Genomic DNA, 18,082 nt, shown 5'->3' on the forward strand with positions numbered 1-18,082 from the left:
TACGTGCGTTTTTGTTCCTTTTTGTGTGTGCTGGTGTGGTGTGTTCCCAAAGGTGTGTGGTTGCTGTTTTTCTTTTTGTATTCCCCTTTTTACCTGCAAATTTTATATATTTATTGTATACCCATGCCTACCTCCTTACGGACTGTGTAGGCGGTACCCCCTGTTTCAGCCCCCAGGAATAGGTGGTAATGTGTAGCCATCACCTTGAAGTTGCCTTGTGTCTGTGATGTTAGGCGATATATCTTAATAACATAATACAAAATGTACAAACAAAAAATCCTGATCACTTTATAAACACATGCTTTTCAAGATTTTATATTTACTTTTTTCTAACCAGGGAACCCGTTACGTTAAAAGACGCAGAGCACAGAATTAAGAATACTTAGCTTGGCTTCAGCTTGGCTCAGAAGATTCAAACTTTTGAAAGGAAAACAAGTTTACGCTATTATTCAAAGATGATAATTTATCTTAAGATAAGTCAAGATGCTGTAAAGATGTAAGAAAGTTTGACATATCTTTGAGATGCCCCGACGACATGATAAAAAGGTACATAGAAAGTATAAAATATATGACAACCACATGAAATAATTTCCAGTTTCCCCGAGATTTGATTGGCTATCAATCAGTTGATTAGGAGAAAGGATGAAGTAAGACACAAGGGAATGGTAGGATTACGACTGACAGCCTTGTAAAATGGCATTTCCCGCCTTTGGCCCGCGGGCGAGCGAGGGGGAACGCAACTTTCAAGTACTAATCCAACTTGAAGAGTCACCGACAAAAGAGACTTTCTTGTGAAGACAGCTTTCAGGATGGACGGCGGTGATGGGGACATGTGTGCTACGTGCCCTGGCCTGACGAATAAGGAAGTTATTGTACCAGAGGATACTTGTCTTGCCAAGATGACTGAAGACACACACACTCTATGACTCATTTATCCCACTACCTCTACTCCAACCCATCACCTACGAGGTGTCCTAACACGTTTCCCTCTTCATCCTCAGGTACTTTTAGGGTGGTGGCCACAATGAGTTATCCATGGGCTCATAGTAAGTGCGCCTTGCTTACTGTACTTAGAACAGTCACTTTTTTTCTTCTTATTCAGGTCAGCAAGTTGACCTGGAAACAAAAACTAAGGGCATGTTGATGACTAATGAATTAAAAGTTAATCCAACTACTCTTTTTTTTTGGAAGACTAATAAATCTGAGTGAATATCATTAATCAGGGGTGCAGGTTTGACAATGAAAGGAAATTGGGGCAGAATTGGATGGGTATGAGGGGAGGGGAGGGGCAGGGTTGGGAGGGGGAGGGGAGGAAGGATGCGAGGAGATTATGCGGCAGCAGAAGCAATGATAATGAAAGTAAGTAAGAAGGGGAATGGTGTGTAAAAGGTCAAGAGGGATGGTCTTTGGGTGTGCAGGGCAGGGAGTGAACAGAAGGCAAAAGGGAAATATGTAGAGTTGAAAAGAGGGTTGATGAAGAAAGAAGGAATGTGAAAATAAGTTGGGTAGGATTGAAGAGAGAAAATCATTGGCAGACGAAGCAAGGTGGTCCTTTTAGAACTACAAGTGAAGCCATTCAAAGAAACAATCATCTCAAGAAGACTCACAGAAAAAGAATCCCTAATAATAATCTTGGTGTCTGCTTCCCCGATTGTTAACCAAGTAAAATATATTTTAAATTCCATTTCCGGCTCCGTTTTAAACAACATTTCAGACAAATGGATCTGCATCCTGGCCTTCACTGGCCCCTGTCACCTGTCATGCCCTTCCCTGCAATTTATGAAAAAAATCCAGCCAAAACTGTCTGAACGCAGTCTCCACTGTGGCCTTCATTACAAGAGAAGGCGTCACACAGATCGTAACACAGCCCAACATTTAACTTGCTTTCTTTCATTCCGACATAAAACTTAAAGCAAGTTTCCTTTAACATAAGTCAAACCAGTTGGCTCTTCTCTGGATCACGATCACATGGTACCAATGAATCACTCCTTCCTTCTTGACCCATCTTACAGCCAGGTTTTTTTTTCTTCTTCTTCCCCTACTCCGTTGAAGCTTACTGTCAAAACCACTTTTAAGTGTGCGCGGCGACTCATTTTGTGCCAACCTGGACCAACGACTAATCAATCAAGTTTCTTGACAGAGAGAATGTCTGAGAATTCCACATTGGTCTGATTAAGTTGCGGCAATAAATCCAAGTATTTTGCTGAAACAAGAAAACTTGAAATTGGATCCACATTAAGCTGTCATTTCTATCAGTCATACAATCCGTGTAGTTTGGTGAGATTAACAAAAGGTATGCAACGCCTTCACTTAGACCGACATCAGAAAAATCAAACCAGCTTATGAAGGTTTCCTCTTTTATTTACAGGATAATCCAGAGATAACCCAAATAAGTTTTTTCATTTAAAATTCATGGAGAAAGAAACACAGGTCAGTTTAGTTGCAACATTTCTTTTTCTTCGAAAAAAAAAAAAAGTGGAGAATAACAATGAACATTACACCAGCAGGCTAAGAAACCATGGAGGGTCTTTCTTCAGACGTTCAGATGGTCTTATGGAAGTGCTCGTTTCTAAAGGTAACAGACCCTCCTCCTTTCAAAACTCAAAATGACTCCTAGCTATAACAATTGAAATATGCAATGAGGCTTATATACTAAGATTTATGATTTAGTTGAATCTTCAAACTCAAATAAAGTTGGATAAAAACATTGAGCGAGGCACTGAGTTTAAACAATACAACAAAAATTTGCAGCACTTTCTTCCGAACTAAATTCATTTCATGTACTTGGGTAAAGATCTATGCTCAAAGAAGGGTTGTTTTTTGGGGCTTTTTTTTGGAGGGGGGAGGGGGGACACAAAGGTGTTTTACTGCCCAATGGTACCTCAGATTTCTGTTCATCTGTTTGTTCCCATTTAAATGCCTAGTCTTGGTGCATGATTGTTTCTTATCATTAAACTTTTGCAATATCCCCCGATCCAAACACTTCAAAAGTATGCACAAATCAATAGTAGGCGTTGTTACACAATTTTGAATTGTCCCACCATGTACGCAGTGTTGAGTCATTACACAATAACCAACGAACGTCTTGCTAAGTGCCTGACGTTTCAAATTTCACATCAATCAAGTAACCTTACAGATAATGACTCCTACATTTTGAACTGGTTAATCATTCTGCAAAGGTGTTAAGTGTCTTAAGTTAGAATGAAAACAAGTTGTGTCAGAGCCACTTGTCAATGTCTGACATATAGATGTTTAGTCTGACAAGTTTCCTCAGATTTGCTTACATTTGCTTCTTGCAATCAGGCAGATTTTGTACAATCAGAGAGATATTTAGAATTACATTCAACATTATAATGTGGAAGTGTCGTGGCCGAGTGGTTAAGAGCACCGAATTCCAACTCTGGTGTTTCTGATCAGCAGAGTGTGGGTTCGCTACTCCACAGCCATGACACTTAACCTTTGCTTCGTCCTTCGGATGGGACGTAAAGCCGTTGGTTCCATGTAGTGTTGTGTAAACGCATGTAAAAGAACCCAGTGCACTTATCATAAACAGAAGGGGTTCGCCCCGGTGTTCCTGGCTGGATTGGCAGCACATTGCGCCACAGCACCTTGTAAACCATTACATGGTGCCAACGATTAGGTCTTACATCTCAAACTTTCGCCCCACTCCTTGCAGTAATAAAACCTGGCACTTCGTACCCTTTGGCAAAAGGCGCGTTATAAATACGGTTATTATTATTATTAATACGGGAAAAGTGTCCGTAATCAAGGAGATTTTCAAATGTATTCATCAGAATATGAAAAGATTGGGTTTTTCCGCAGAGAACTTTCTGCAGAATCAGGGAGAATTGGCAACTCCGAGATTGTTTTGTGGTCTATGTATGGAAGTATAATAAAAAGTGCCAAACAATCAACAAATACTTTCAGACTTTAGCCTTCGAAACAGGAGGCCTTTAAAAATGTTTTGAATTTATATCATCAGTTATTTGGTCGGTAAGCAGTAAGCTTACTTCCCCACTATATTTGTTACCGTTTTTGTTTACATTAATCAGACCCAGGTTTTGGATAGGCCTTTACAAAAAAAATAGAGATTGCCACAGGAAGAATAAATGTTACAGTACTCCACCTTTTAGATTAAAGATTTTTTTTGCGACATAGAGAAAAGGAAAATAAAAACGAGACAAAGTCAGAAAACTAGAGAAGAACTGTAGTATAAAACAGGACATCGGGCAGACACACATAATCCACAACTGTGACAGCATTTCTCTCAGCGTGCTTTGATGACGTCTTGAGAGGGCAATGTACGGGTCAACCTCAAACACCGCCGATGAAAAAACACACCTCAAAAGAAGCAACTTAATTGGGTTTGGATCACAGGGAGACTAAGTCCATCACCACACCTCATTGCCTACAGCCTTTTTACGTATGGAATTATTGTTGACTGAAATTCTGGTCAGTCGCAAGTTTCCGATGATAATAGTAGAAAGGGGGAGGGGAATAGGCAGCTTGGTGCTTGTATAATGTTGCAACGCCTCAGGAGGAAAGGGGGGTGGTCATGGCGTAACCAGGATATCCGAGTTGGTCGTCATAAACCACTGAAATGTAATAGTAAGGTTGGTCATCGGTAAATGAGGGTTGGGGGTATAGGCAGAATACAGTTCGTCACCCAAACACAGAAACGAGGGTCAATGAGAAAGAAAAGATTTCTACAGGCATAATATTTTATCCGTGGAAAAAAGTAAGCTTTTTGGGCACAAGGGCTGACCTACTTGGAGTAGGTTTAATGGACTTTTTGGGCTACTTAATGGCACTGGACACCTTTGGTAATAGACCAGTATTCTCACTTACCGGTAGTGTGTTATCCCAACATATGCATAAGTGCCTTCAATCATCTGTGAAATTTTGGACTTTATTGGTCATCGAAGTTGCAAGTGAACAATAGAAGAAAAAAAAACACCCTTGTCATGCTTGTTGCACAATTTTTTTTAAATTTGAGTGAGAAATTATCTCTTTCTCAAAACTATGTTACTTCAGAGGGAGCCATTTCTCACAATGTTTTATACTATCAACAACTCTCCATTGCTCATTACCAAGTAAGTTTGTATGCTAACAATTATTTTGAGTAATTACCAATAGTGTCCAGTGCCTTTAATCACAGTTTTTCTGATTATTTCAAGAGCAAACAAAATCGGAAATCACACTAAGTAGGAAGAATATCATGCCTGTTTCTATTACCGTCCAAGTTTGTGAATGAAACCATTTACACCTGGTGTACAGTCCTATTCCAAAACCAAACACCTCTAGGCAACTCATTCTAATTACAGTGGAGGTAGGATTTCGCATTAGGTTTCCATTAGACTAATTTCCCCCCAATAGTCAGAAAAGATTGACATCTTTTTACCACATTGGGTTCAACTACAGGCATGACAGGTGTATCAAGCCCACAGCACCCTAAAAATAAATCTTCTCTATTGGCTCCATAAAATATAACAAAAATATGTGCAGTAGTAAGAAGCAGTTCCGTTTCAGTAAGATATTCACAGGTTTACACCCTCTTGCAAGACCACAAGCCCTTCATCTTCCCCACACCTCCTTTTTCTCTCATGATGGTTGTCATATCGACAAATGTGGGGGTCTATGTATGCATTAAATTAATAGGCTGCATGTTCACTTAACAAGGGTACATCCTGTCCCAATCATCACCAAGGCACACGTACAATGACTCACAACATACCCCCACTACCCTCACTTATCACAGCTCCTAATGTAACTAGAGTTTATCTGGCCCCAAGGATGCGCACTTGCTGGCAGAACTCACCGAATGAAAGCGACCCCCAGCAGCTGCTGGTAGAGTCAAGTATTATCTCTCACCTTGGGACGATAAAAACAGTTGTTCACCTTAACAGTGTAAATTTGTGTAGACGTAAGGCTGCAAAGCCTTAATGCATTTGAATAATAATCGGGAGTGTCTGAACATTTCAAGAAAATGTTCAACCCCCTGTAAGAGGTACATGTGAGTGCGATCCTTTCTTGGATTGGGGGGGGGGGATGGAGGATGCTCAAATTAGTAATAATTTTGTTACCATCGTGTCAAAAAGGTTGCATACATATGTCAAATTCACACTTTTAGGGGCTTACCATAAACCAGTTTAAATTCAATTCTTAGCTGAGCTCACGGCAGAAGTGAATTATGTCAACTGGAGGAAGATTTACCCGGAATATGAAATGCCCCCACATACAATGACATAACACTTGTACACTATTTTGTCCTCTTAGCATTTTGATCATGTATGTTGAAAGAAGGCACTTTGATACACAACCCAACAGCTGAACTTCATTGCGTTGCGCCTTCACAACGACACGGCTCAACAGCCGGCCAAGCTGCCCCTAACAGATAAATTCAACATCATGGACCGTCTTCATCTTTGTTGGCTCTTCTTGTAGGTTAAAATGCCAGAAAACATCACATTGTGTATTGAACTCTGAATATAAAGCAGGGTAGCATGTTAACTTGGTTAATGACAACATCTATACCAATGGAAATGGTGAGTTATCAGGGGTGGATTTCACAAAGGTAGTCCTAACTTAGGACTAGTCCTAGGCAATGCTAAGAGATAGGACCAGTCCTAAGTTAGGATGAGTTACTGGTCCTAACTTAGGACCAGTCCTATCTCTTAGCATTGCCTAGGACTTGTCCTACGTTAGGACTACCTTTGTGAAATCCACCCCGGGAGTGGGATGCAGGTTTCCTCAGACTACTTGCGAGCTATAGTAATTAAGTTCCTTTATGGAGCATCCTTGGTTTCAGTACCAACAATAAAACTCTTCAGTCCCAATTCCACAAAGCTGCTAAAGGTACTATTAAAGGCAATGTTTCAAAGGCACTGAACACCTTTGGAAATGTCAAAGACCAGTCTTCTCACTTGGTGTATCCCTACATAAGCATAAAATAACAAGCTTGTGAAAATTTTGGCTCAACTGGTCATCGAAGTTACGAGAAAATGATGAAAGAAAAAGCACTCTTGTTGGACAAATTTGTGTAAACGGTTTATGTTTTGTCAGGAATGTTCTGGCATGTTTCAAGTTTTTATTAACTTTGATGTTGAAGGGGGGGGGGGATTTGACTGTAATTTTTCAACTCAACAGTGTTGCCTTGAATGACCTTTAAAATCAGCACTGGTTTGATCATTATAACTAGATCGAAACAAATCATTTAGTTTTCTTGACAACTACCAACTGCCCGTCCCGTACTTTGTTTCCAACTTAAAAGTGATCCTTACGTCGCTGAGTCACACAAACCAATCTAGAAGCATTCCCACCACTAACTGACCACTCCCTCTCCTAATACTCTTCATAACTCCTTCACAAATTTCCATTGTTATCACCCCCCCCCCCCCTCCCAGCCCTCCGATTACAGTTAAAAGTACGAGGTGGCACATGGTGGAACTTAAGAAAACACTGAGAACACCTAAGGGCATTCTTGCTGCCGTTGCTTAAAGGGATCCCACAGCAGTCTGGAAAGATTCATATTTGGATATTAAGAACAGAAGATATCTAATTATGACTCCAGGCAAAGTGGAGGATGTTTTTGAAAGAATGGAATAATAAAACTGACCTTTGACCCTCCGAGTGATCTTTATGTCAGAAAGATATAGTAGGAGTAGCTTGTAATGGCATGAATGGTAGGGATGATGAGGGTATTCAAAAACAACACCAAGTTAACATCCCTGCTGGTGTGCTAACAAAATATTTACATATCAAGTAATCACACAACAATTGTTCTCCCAAGATGTAGTCATAAATTTTCCTGTGCACGCTACACACTTTCTTATTTTTTTACGTTCTTGTATTTGATTGATTACAATAGCAGGATGTGCAATGATCGAGAAAACCCTTATCAAAACCTTGGCTTTTGCTTGGTCTCCAGCTGTGTCCGACTGTTGGAAATCCTCTACCCAGGCACACAAATTCAACAACGCTGATGAAAAAGAAGCCGAAGCAGTGTTTTTGAAAAGGGCCTTTGACAACACCAGGGCCCAATTTCATAAAGCTGCTTACTAGCAAAGAATACTGCTCAACAAATGAGCAGGATACCAGTCACAAATTGCACATAAATGTAAAATGGTTTGACCGTTACTCCATTCTGCTAAGTAATCTTTTGTTGTGCTTAGCTACTTTTTGGGCTAAGGCATCTGTATGTCGTTAGGCCCAGAGCATGAGTAACAGACTAGAGTAGACGGCTCAGCCATGACACCCCACTCATTCAGAGTACAGAACATTAAAACTATCCTCTTCTCATCCTACACTCGGTAATACTTGGCAGTTGGGTGGAGGAGGGGGGTTCGAATCCCATCTTGAGCAGTCTGGGGATTTTTCTTCAGAACTGAGAGACCACCACTTATTGACCCCTTGCACGTACGTCACTTAACTAAATAACGCACAGTGACATTGCCCACCAATATGGCACATCCAAGATAATTTGATGGTGACGTCAGCTGAATTGGGTCAATACATTGGTGCAATGGTTACAAAACATATCAGTCTTACCATGCAGATAGAGTCAAATGGGACGAGGGATGAGAAGAAGATGGTCCTCTCTGCCTCAGTGAAGTGATCTGGAACACTTGGTAGATTCATGGCCAGGATACGACGCTTGCAAACCTCCAGGGCTGAAAATACATCAAGGGACATCGTGTGAATACCTAGTTAATATCTCACACAGTCACAAAAAAATCTCTCAAAATGATAGGCAAGTGATTTTAGGGGTTATGTGTTCAATAGAAATTTGTTAAAAGTTATGTTTTATAGTGTCAAATAAAGAGTAAAATGGATTAGCAGTTTTTCAAACCTCACTGATGTGTCCATGTCCATACATAACACCGACATAATTGAAAAGGCAAGCCACAACATTGAGTTTATTTCTTTGTCTTCAGAGTTGCATAAAAGTGTTGCAGTTGAGACCAGTTTAGTCCAAGACCTCAAATCTACATAGATGACCAATACTTTAGCATCCCAGATTGAGGCCAAGCCCTTTCAAGAGTGAAAGACTTAAGCCCGGTTCATACTTCCTGCCAATGCAAATGCGAAGCGAATTTGACGTGAATTTGACGTCACGACCCTCCTTTCGCAGCGATATTCGCAAGTGAGTAGAGCACAGTTCAACTGCGAATTTGTGACGTCAACATTCGCTTCGCATTCGCATTCGCATTCACATTCGCATGAAGTATAAACCGGAATTAAGCCTTCCGGAACAGAGACTACCACCTCCCCTCCCAGACTGAGTCCAAGATTTCAAAAGATCTTGAGATGGTCTTGAGACAAAGACCTGGGCCTAACATCATGGCTCTGCTTCTTACCACGGAAACCCGACATTACGGCCCATAGAATAATGTGCCTGACAGGCACTATAGTAGTGAAGAATTCTTTGGTAAACAGAGCCGTGAGATTAGACTCGGGTCTCAATGAGACCACAACACAGAACTCCAAATGTAGCATGCATTAAATCCTGAGGGAGAAAACCTGTACTACATGTAAGTGCAAAAAGCAAAAATTTAGATAATAAAACTATATAACCCTTGACTCTTGTGAATCTTATATAAAAGATGATTGTCTTTAATAATAATTGATACCTTGGCAGGCTTCAATCCATTCAAAGCTGTTTTACGGAATGGTCTTCATTATGAAATAAATTTATGGATCCGATGACCTCTTCAGGAGTCAGATGTGGATAAATTAGTGGCATGTGTGATACCTGCATATGGCCACACAGGTGCAAATTGCTAAATTGGTTTAATATGTTGCTTGATAATTTAAGGCAACACGTTTGATTGAATATTTCCTGGAACCCTTATGTTTTTGCACACTCCTAACCACAGGAGAGCAAGTTAAATAGAAAACGATAATAATTATTTGAAATTGCATTAGGATTATGATCTGATATCAGAGATGGTGTCTTTTCATTCACTGAACGGAGGCTCTAGAATAGACCCAATCCACCTCCTCAGTACTTAAGCAGCATGCAGCATCAGAGTCCAGCTTTCTCCAGAAGACGATCAGAGTATACTGATCGAAACGTCGAGTTGAAACCAACGGTTCTTTTCAGAACCACCCCAACTCATTAGAGATAGTCATTACATGGTGTTACCGCAAACCTTACTATATCGTGTTTCCACCATGCAAAGTTTCAAATCCTACTTGGAATAGACCCCTCATCTGCTACTGCTGAGGTCAAACAATGGAGACATGCACAACTCTAAGCCAATGATAGGTCTTCAATGACATCAGTGAGGGCGCTCTTTTGGGCTAGTGACGTCTTATACAAAGGGTCTATTGAGGGATTGGATGAAGGAGTGAATGTATGTACGCACCCAGAACTCTGTTAAGTATTTACTTTGTCTTAGTCCATTGCCATCATCCTAATTGAAGCGGAACTCCAGGCCTACAGTACGTGCTCACATTAGCCGATCGATGCCGAGTTTTATGTTGTGATTTCTCTCCATCATCTTCAGTGTGATCTCAACAGGTTCCCCACAAATTTAACAGGAATTAGACATTAAGACGGTTACTGATGTGCGTCAGTCATTTCTTCATTTCAACCATCCTTGACAATGCCAGCAAAAAAAAAAACGGGTCTCTAGAGAACGGAGACCCAAGATGTCCCTGTGGAGTTGCATGCTAAGCCTGAAGAAGGAGGGTGAAGGTCATAGAATACTTGAAGAGAAATACACAAGTTATAAACCCTACATTGCCGGGGGAGTTCTGCTAATAAAGGGGTCAGTGACTGAATTAATAACTAGAGTAATAACTAGGTTTTCATACAGCGCTTTTATCTATAGGCGTCTCAATGCAGTCTTATTGCTATTTTTCAAGACAGGTTTTATAAAGTGTTTTGAATATGAGACCCATTTATGTAGTAAGAACCTTAGAAGATACAAGATGCTGCAGCACATTCAGCAGCCAGTGCCAGAAACAGGATCAATACACAGGACCATTGGCTCTACAATGTATGTCAGGTCTGAAGAATGAAGTTAAGTGTCTTGCTTAAAGACATTGGACACCTTTAGTAATTGTCGAAGACCAGTCCTCTCACTTGGTGTATCTCAACATATGCATAAAATAACAAACCTGTGAAAATTTGAGGTTAATTGGTCGTTAGAGTATCGAGATAATAATGAAAGAAAAAACACCTTTGTCACACAAAGTTGTGTGCTTTATGATGCTTTATTTCGTGACCTCAAAATCTAATTCTAAAGTTCTAAAAATCAAATTCATGGAAATATACTCTTTTCTCAAAAACTATGTTACTTCAGAGGGAGCTGTTTCTCACAATGTTTTATACTATCAACAGCTCCCCATTGAGTAATGAGTAATGGGGAGCTGTTGATAGTATAAAACATTGTGAGAAACGGCTCCCTCTGTTATAACCACAGAATTCTTCATTTTTTACCAAAATATTTGAATTTTGAATTTGATACCTCAGAATTAGATTTTGAGGTTCCGAAATCAAGCATCTGAAAGCACACAACTGCGTGTGACAAGAGTGTTTTTTCTTCCAATATTACATGTATCTCGCAACTTATAGGACCAATCGAGTTCAAATTTTCACAGGTTTGTTATTATGTGCATATGTTGAGATACACCAAATGAGGAGACTGGTCTTTGACAATTACCAATGTCCAGTGTCTTTAAGCTGATCTGCAGGAAAATGATTGAAGTTACAAATAACAAAACTTTCTGATAATCTCTTAACCAAAGACGCAGTTACCCTAGTTTAATAAAAGGTACAAATTGGTCACCATGATACAGGGAAGAATTTTCGTTTTCAGCGACAAATTCAATAAACACTCTTGTCCTGTGATTCAGTGGAGTAGAGCCATTGGGGAATGGACCAGGGGAATTCACCCCTCGTTAATACGACTTCATGTAATTGGATTTGCTGCCACACATTCTGCAAGATTTAAAAAAGCTTTCCAAGTTAGCAACCCCTATTGTAAGTCGGTAATGATTACAAATCTTGAGTCACCTTCTAGTAGAAGCACCGTACACCCTTTTAACAAAATCTCGGCCAGTTAACTGGGGAGGCGTGACCCCCCCCCCCAATGCACACGCTCATTTGAGATGCATTTAAATTCCAAACTCTTGCCTTTAAAGCAAATTCCAGTCGGTCGATAAGATGGTTTGATATGGCAGGTATTGGATGATTCGGATTGCTTTCTGACACTTCATAATTACAAGGGCAATCAATCAAGTCAAACTAAGCCAAAGTATCCCACTTTTGTATCCAGGCCTTCTCAGATGAATGCACTCTGAATAACCTTGACTTTAAAAAATATATATGAACCAAGCTATGGACTGTACATCAATGGAACATTATACTAAATGAAACCATCAATCAAGGCAACAAACCCATCAATCAAACTCACAAGCACGGCAGCAACCCCCTAGTTACCCAATGGACAACTTACCTGTGAATTATTAATAAGAATATTTATACTTTTTTTCTTCTTCTCATGAATGGTGACTGTACCTTCCGACAAATTAAGTTATCGATCAAATCACTCAACCACGGAAGAAGCCCAAGCAGTAAATGAACACCTGAGCAATAACTGTAGCAATTATTCAGGGGTGAGAGTCATACGAAAAAGTCTGAAACTTTGATAAAAATTCAAAGGTATGTTGAAATGATGGCATTTCTACCGAATGGTAACCCCTGGGGTTATAGATTCCAAGGGGCTTTTGGAAACAGTATCCAAAGCACTTGAGAAGTAGACCAATGAGCAGGATTTCTTTATTTGTTGAAAAAACAATTATCTGATTTTCTTCACCAGGCCGACATAAAAAGTCTGAATTCAGCAAAAAGTCTGAACAATCTCATCCCTGATTAAACTATTGACAAGAGTCAATCTACTTCTTGACCCTTGCAGCTTGACCGCTCGGCGGCGATCCAAGAATAAATTTATGACTGATCTCAAGACGGGTAATTAGAGATATCTATCATTGCTCATACAGTCTCGATCCCGCTACCCAACGACAACTGTACCAATTATACTAGCAACAGTTATCATTATCAGACCTTGAAACTTGACCGCCGTTGACAAAACCCAGATACTCCACGATGAGTGTTCTGATGACAAATTCGGTCACATTAAGTCCTCAACTAAATTAACGACAAGGGATGGCAGAGCTGGTCCCTCTTCGTAACAGACCAGTGACGATAATCAAGGCAAAAGGGATCTGATTTTCACCTCGGGAACTTGGGTCGCACAAACAACTGACAGAAAAATAAGTATTACCAGACATGACAACTTGTTATCTACTGAGTAATTCCGTACACATGAAAGAAGCTCTCTAACCTTCCTGTCAACAAGGTCACCTTATAAATACATCTCCTTTTCTAGAGAATCCCTTGTTTTCAAGCACTAAATCATAAAAGTTCCTTAACGAAAAAGTTTCATCCTGTTTTTGAGAAAAATCTCTCTAACGATTAGTTTTGTGTAAAATGTATACACAAAACATCATGAACAGCAAAAACATCCTATAACCTTCTCTAGATTGTTATCCCCCTATACAAATTGTCCAATCCTACACAACAGGATTCTAAGCAGAAACTATTGCTGAGGCAATTCATCAACTAAGCAAAATAATCAAATGACATTGCTTTCAGTATTACTGCTTAGCAAGATTGCTATGTGCTTATAAAATTTGAACTTAACAAAGTTGAGCTCTGGGCCAAATTTTACAGAGTTGTTTACGCAGAAAAACTAACTAACTTCAAAACAATTTGGTCGACTAGAAATAGATTACCTGTAAAATTAGTAACTGATTTCCTGCTAATTTTTGCTGAACAGAAATTTGTTGGCAGCTCCATGATATGCCCCATGGCCCAATTTCATAGAGCTGCTTAAGCAATGAATCTTGCTTAACAATTTTCTGCTAAGAAAATTTGAGCAGGATACCAGTCACACTAGATGACAGATGTGAGATAGTACTTTGGGATGATAACCTTATTCTGGTAAGCATGTTTTTGTTGTACTTACCAGCTACTTACAGCAATTTCTCCCCCCCCCCAAAAAAAAAAAAAAAAAAAAAAAAAAAAACTGTCAACTTATGAAATAAATTTACTTTTTCAGGTTAGTTTTGAAAGGTATACTTTTTGTAATGCAAAGTTATTACACACAGTTGACTGCTAACGTAAGCATCAAAATTTGCTTTAAAAAATAACTAGCCTTAGGAAATTGGGTCATGTATTCTCCCAATAGAGAATCGCCGTTTAAATACAGATTGGGTCTGGCAAGTTTTATGAATACCGACGAGGGAGATCTGGGGATAATGGATGAGCAGTAAAAGTCTTTAAGGATTGCCTTGGCCTTGATGAACTAGGCCTACATCTTAAAACAGGATATATAAAGGATTAAGTGCTCAACAATCTGTTTCATATCTTTAGTGATAACATTCATTACAGTTTTAAAGCTATGCTTTTGATTCCAGGCCTTGATATAAACCAAGGCACTCACAGCAATTGATGTGCCAAATATACACAAATATAAGATTTCCACATAGAACTGCCCCTAACCAGAGGAAACTGCTAGAACAAAATTTAAGTCCTACAAGCCAATATTGAATGCAGTTTGAGTTTGAGTGGTTATGGACTGTGCAAGTTAGTATTATGCAAAGTCCAACTTCCTGGACCATAAATGTGATAACAGTTAGCATAATTATTGTAGTTTTCTTGAAAATCGGGCACTTGCGTGTATCATTGGATCAGTTTTTCCATGGGTTAACTTAAAGAGGGTGTTTGAAAACTAACATAGTTACTGCACCGGAATGCAAAACTTCTACAACAAATTCTGCAGTCATTGCTCACACAAAATCTGATAACAAATTATACAGCAGATGGTTTACAGTCTAGCTGTATTTTCACCCCAAAAATGCCAAGTGGACACAACACTGTGGCTCCAGACACCTGACTGCTAAATTTTAGCGTCCAAATTATGATATTAACAGGAATAAGCATCCCCCAGCCGACAGATTGGTTTCAATGATAAGGCAATGGACACATCAGCTGCAAGGAGACGAGAGGGTAGGCTCTGGGCCCCTGGCCTCGCGGCTCCTGGCCTCCAGGCTCCAGAGAGGACAGATGAACAATGAGATACAGGCAACCGAAACTTACTGTAATCAACGCTTGGTAGGAACTGGAGGAGACAAGAGGGTAGGCTCTGGGCTTTGGGCCCCTGGCCTCCAGGCTCAGAATGGACAGATGAACCATCAGAAGCCATCAGGCAATAGAAACTTACTGTAATCAATGCTTGGTAGGAACTGGAGGTCTCCTTCTCGATCTCCTGTTATGCTTGGATTCGTCTCTGGATGACCGGACAAAGCTGGACTGGTACCTTGGGAAGAAGAATGAGAGTGATAGAACAATGAGATCAAATGCACTAAACTCAAACAGGGTCTGGACTCCAGATGGCCAGGCTAAACTGATAGAATAGTACCTTAGGAAGGAAGAATAAAATGAAAGAACAATGAGATCAAGTTTAAATGGGGTCTAAACTCCGGATGACCTGGGGCCAATTTCATAGAGCTGCTTAAGCCAAAAATTTGCTTAACCACGAAAATAGCTCTCTTATTTTTTTACATTGCATGTGACTGGTATTTAGCTGTTGTTAACTTAGCATAACAATTGAGTGGAGTATTGGCTGGTAATCTGATTTTACTAAGCAAGGATTTCTTTGCTTAAGCAAAATTTTGTGCTTAAGCAGCTCTACGAAATTGGGCCCAGGCTAAGCCGGGCCCAATTTCATACTTACGGTAAGCAGAGCCATGAAATTGGGGAGTAATAAAAATAATGAGAAAACTATAACAGGGTCTGTTAGTTTGGTAGGGGGGGGGGGGGTAACAATATTGTAAATCACCGTTAGAAACACCCTGATCAAAACATACTCATGCTTACTAAGCACATTATACAACTGGGCAAACACCCAAATAGACGAGCAGTTCTTATATAGGGCTTTTTACATTTGAAGGGTATCCTTAAGTGCACATACTTTCTTCTAAATGTAGGTACATGTATGCAGGGCTATTATGGGATTATAAAGATCTATTTTGTATAAATACTTCCATATCTGCAACAAGAGTTATAATGAAATCCTTAGACAAATTCCGAATCCAGAACTGGCTGTGTGTAGTTTAATTTTGTTTGTACAAATTCTTTATTATTGAGCAATTACAATGAATTTATTTGATAAATTCAGAATCCTGAATGGCTGTGTGTGGTTCGATTTTTTGTTTTGTACATGTAAAAAGTTCTTTGTTTTTACTATTGAGTAGGAGAGGGGGGGAGGGGGAGGGGAATGGGATATCAGATGAACCTGTGGGATTTTAACCGCAATCGGTACTTGGAAGTGAGATCACCTCGATCATGTTTGTGGTTTAGCTTGCGTGACTGATGACTGAGACGCGTGGGTGCTTTTTAGGGTCCTTGATGATTCTCTGAAGTGGAGATGAGAGGGTCGGCTGTGGCTTCAAGCCAGGTGGCTCGGTGAAGGGAGAAAGCCTCGCTTCACAGTGCCAATTTACAGATTTCACAAAGAAACTCTTCGGTTATTCTAAATTGTTTGGGGCATGGTAGTTGTCATGCAAAAAGTATTTGCTCCAAATGAAAGTTCCGTCACGAATGCCTTAAATGAAATGTCTCATTGTGGGTGAATACGTTCTAAAATCTTTTCGACTCATTGAGTGGAAAAGCAAAAAAGGCTCTCGTAATTTTTTTTTAAACCTAACTGAATGGTGCTGTTTTAAAACTCTCTATTTCTCTAAAAATATATCAAATGAAAACACAATAGGAATGCACACTGAACCTTTAAAAAAAAGTGACATAAACTGTTCCAGTTATCATAATATGTAAGGTGCCAATCCAGGTTTGAGAGCGGGTGTTACTCTAGACACCTCTGGTCCCCAGACAAGGGGACAAACGTGTCAAGGCCATCTTCCAAGGCTCCAGTCAGGGGAAAGGGGGGAAAACCCAGGAGTGCGACCGAGAGGAGCTCTGATTGACCATAGAGGAAGGATCTGTGGTCTGCTTACTGGACACCAGAGGTTCCTCCTACAAGGGCTACCGGGTGGGCTTACCCCGGTGGACCTACCCCCGTGGACCTACACTGTACCCGGTGGGGCTACCCAGGTGATCCTAGCCCGGTGGGCTACCCAGGAGACGGTGTGACCGAGAGGAGCTCTGATTGACCACACAGGAAGGATCTGTGGTCTGTTTACTGAACACCAGAGGTTCCTCCTACAAGGGCTACCGGGTGGGCTTACCCCGGTGGACCTACCCCCGTGGACCTACACTGTACCCGGTGGGGCTACCCAGGTGATCCTAGCCCGGTGGGCTGCCCAGGAGATGGTGTGACCGAGAGGAGCTCTGATTGACCACACAGGAAGGATCTGTGGTCTGTTTACTGAACACCAGAGGTTCCTCCTACAAGGGGTACCGGGTGGGCTTACCCCGGTGGACCTACCCCGGTGGGTAAAGTGGGTATACATGTACCTGACCGGGCTCATCGAGGGTCACCCCTATGACTCATTAGCCACTAGATGGTGAGGAAGATGAGAAGATGTAGGAAGGGGGATATTTCCTAATCGGAGTGTTAGGGCAACTGACAGATAGGTGAAGTGATCACTACCTGGATGATGACCCTATTAGTACGGCAGGTAAATGATGGGATTCTGCCTATTGATGATACAAGCAATATGACACACACACACAGTCAGTGTATACCATATAGGCCCTATGAGATTGATATCAGATTAAAAGGGTTATCACATATTTGTCCTTTCAAAAAATACAGATAAATAACAAGCTCGGGGGGACCCTGGCTACCCCAATAATTGCAGCTCCGATTGTGGTTATAATGCTCAACGTATAGTTATGCTTAACTTTTAAGAGAAATATTTAACTGATCAACAGTTTGTCAGGGTTGTTTTATTTCTTAATAAGATCTCAGAGTGTTGTCATAGTTCTCTCTCTGCCGTCAAGACTTGAAATGTTCAGAAGGGGAAGGGAAGACAAAGCCTAATTGTGTCCACA

At 40.5% G+C, this 18,082-nt stretch overlaps 1 protein-coding gene across 1 annotated transcript in view; it reads right to left on the reverse strand.

The window, feature by feature from the left end:
- Window positions 1-18,082, reverse strand: part of LOC117298074 (mutS protein homolog 5-like) — a 103,772-nt gene that overhangs the window by 29,479 nt on the left and 56,211 nt on the right. Inside the window, exons 8-9 of the mRNA XM_033781308.1 lie at window positions 15,294-15,389; window positions 8,548-8,669 (exon numbers count right to left, since the gene is read on the reverse strand). Of these exons, the coding sequence (XP_033637199.1) occupies window positions 8,548-8,669; window positions 15,294-15,389 (218 nt within the window). The remainder of the gene's footprint in view (window positions 1-8,547; window positions 8,670-15,293; window positions 15,390-18,082) is intronic.

This window comes from Asterias rubens, chromosome 12, assembly GCF_902459465.1.
Source record: "Asterias rubens chromosome 12, eAstRub1.3, whole genome shotgun sequence".
NCBI classification, from domain to species: Eukaryota; Metazoa; Echinodermata; class Asteroidea; order Forcipulatida; family Asteriidae; genus Asterias; species Asterias rubens.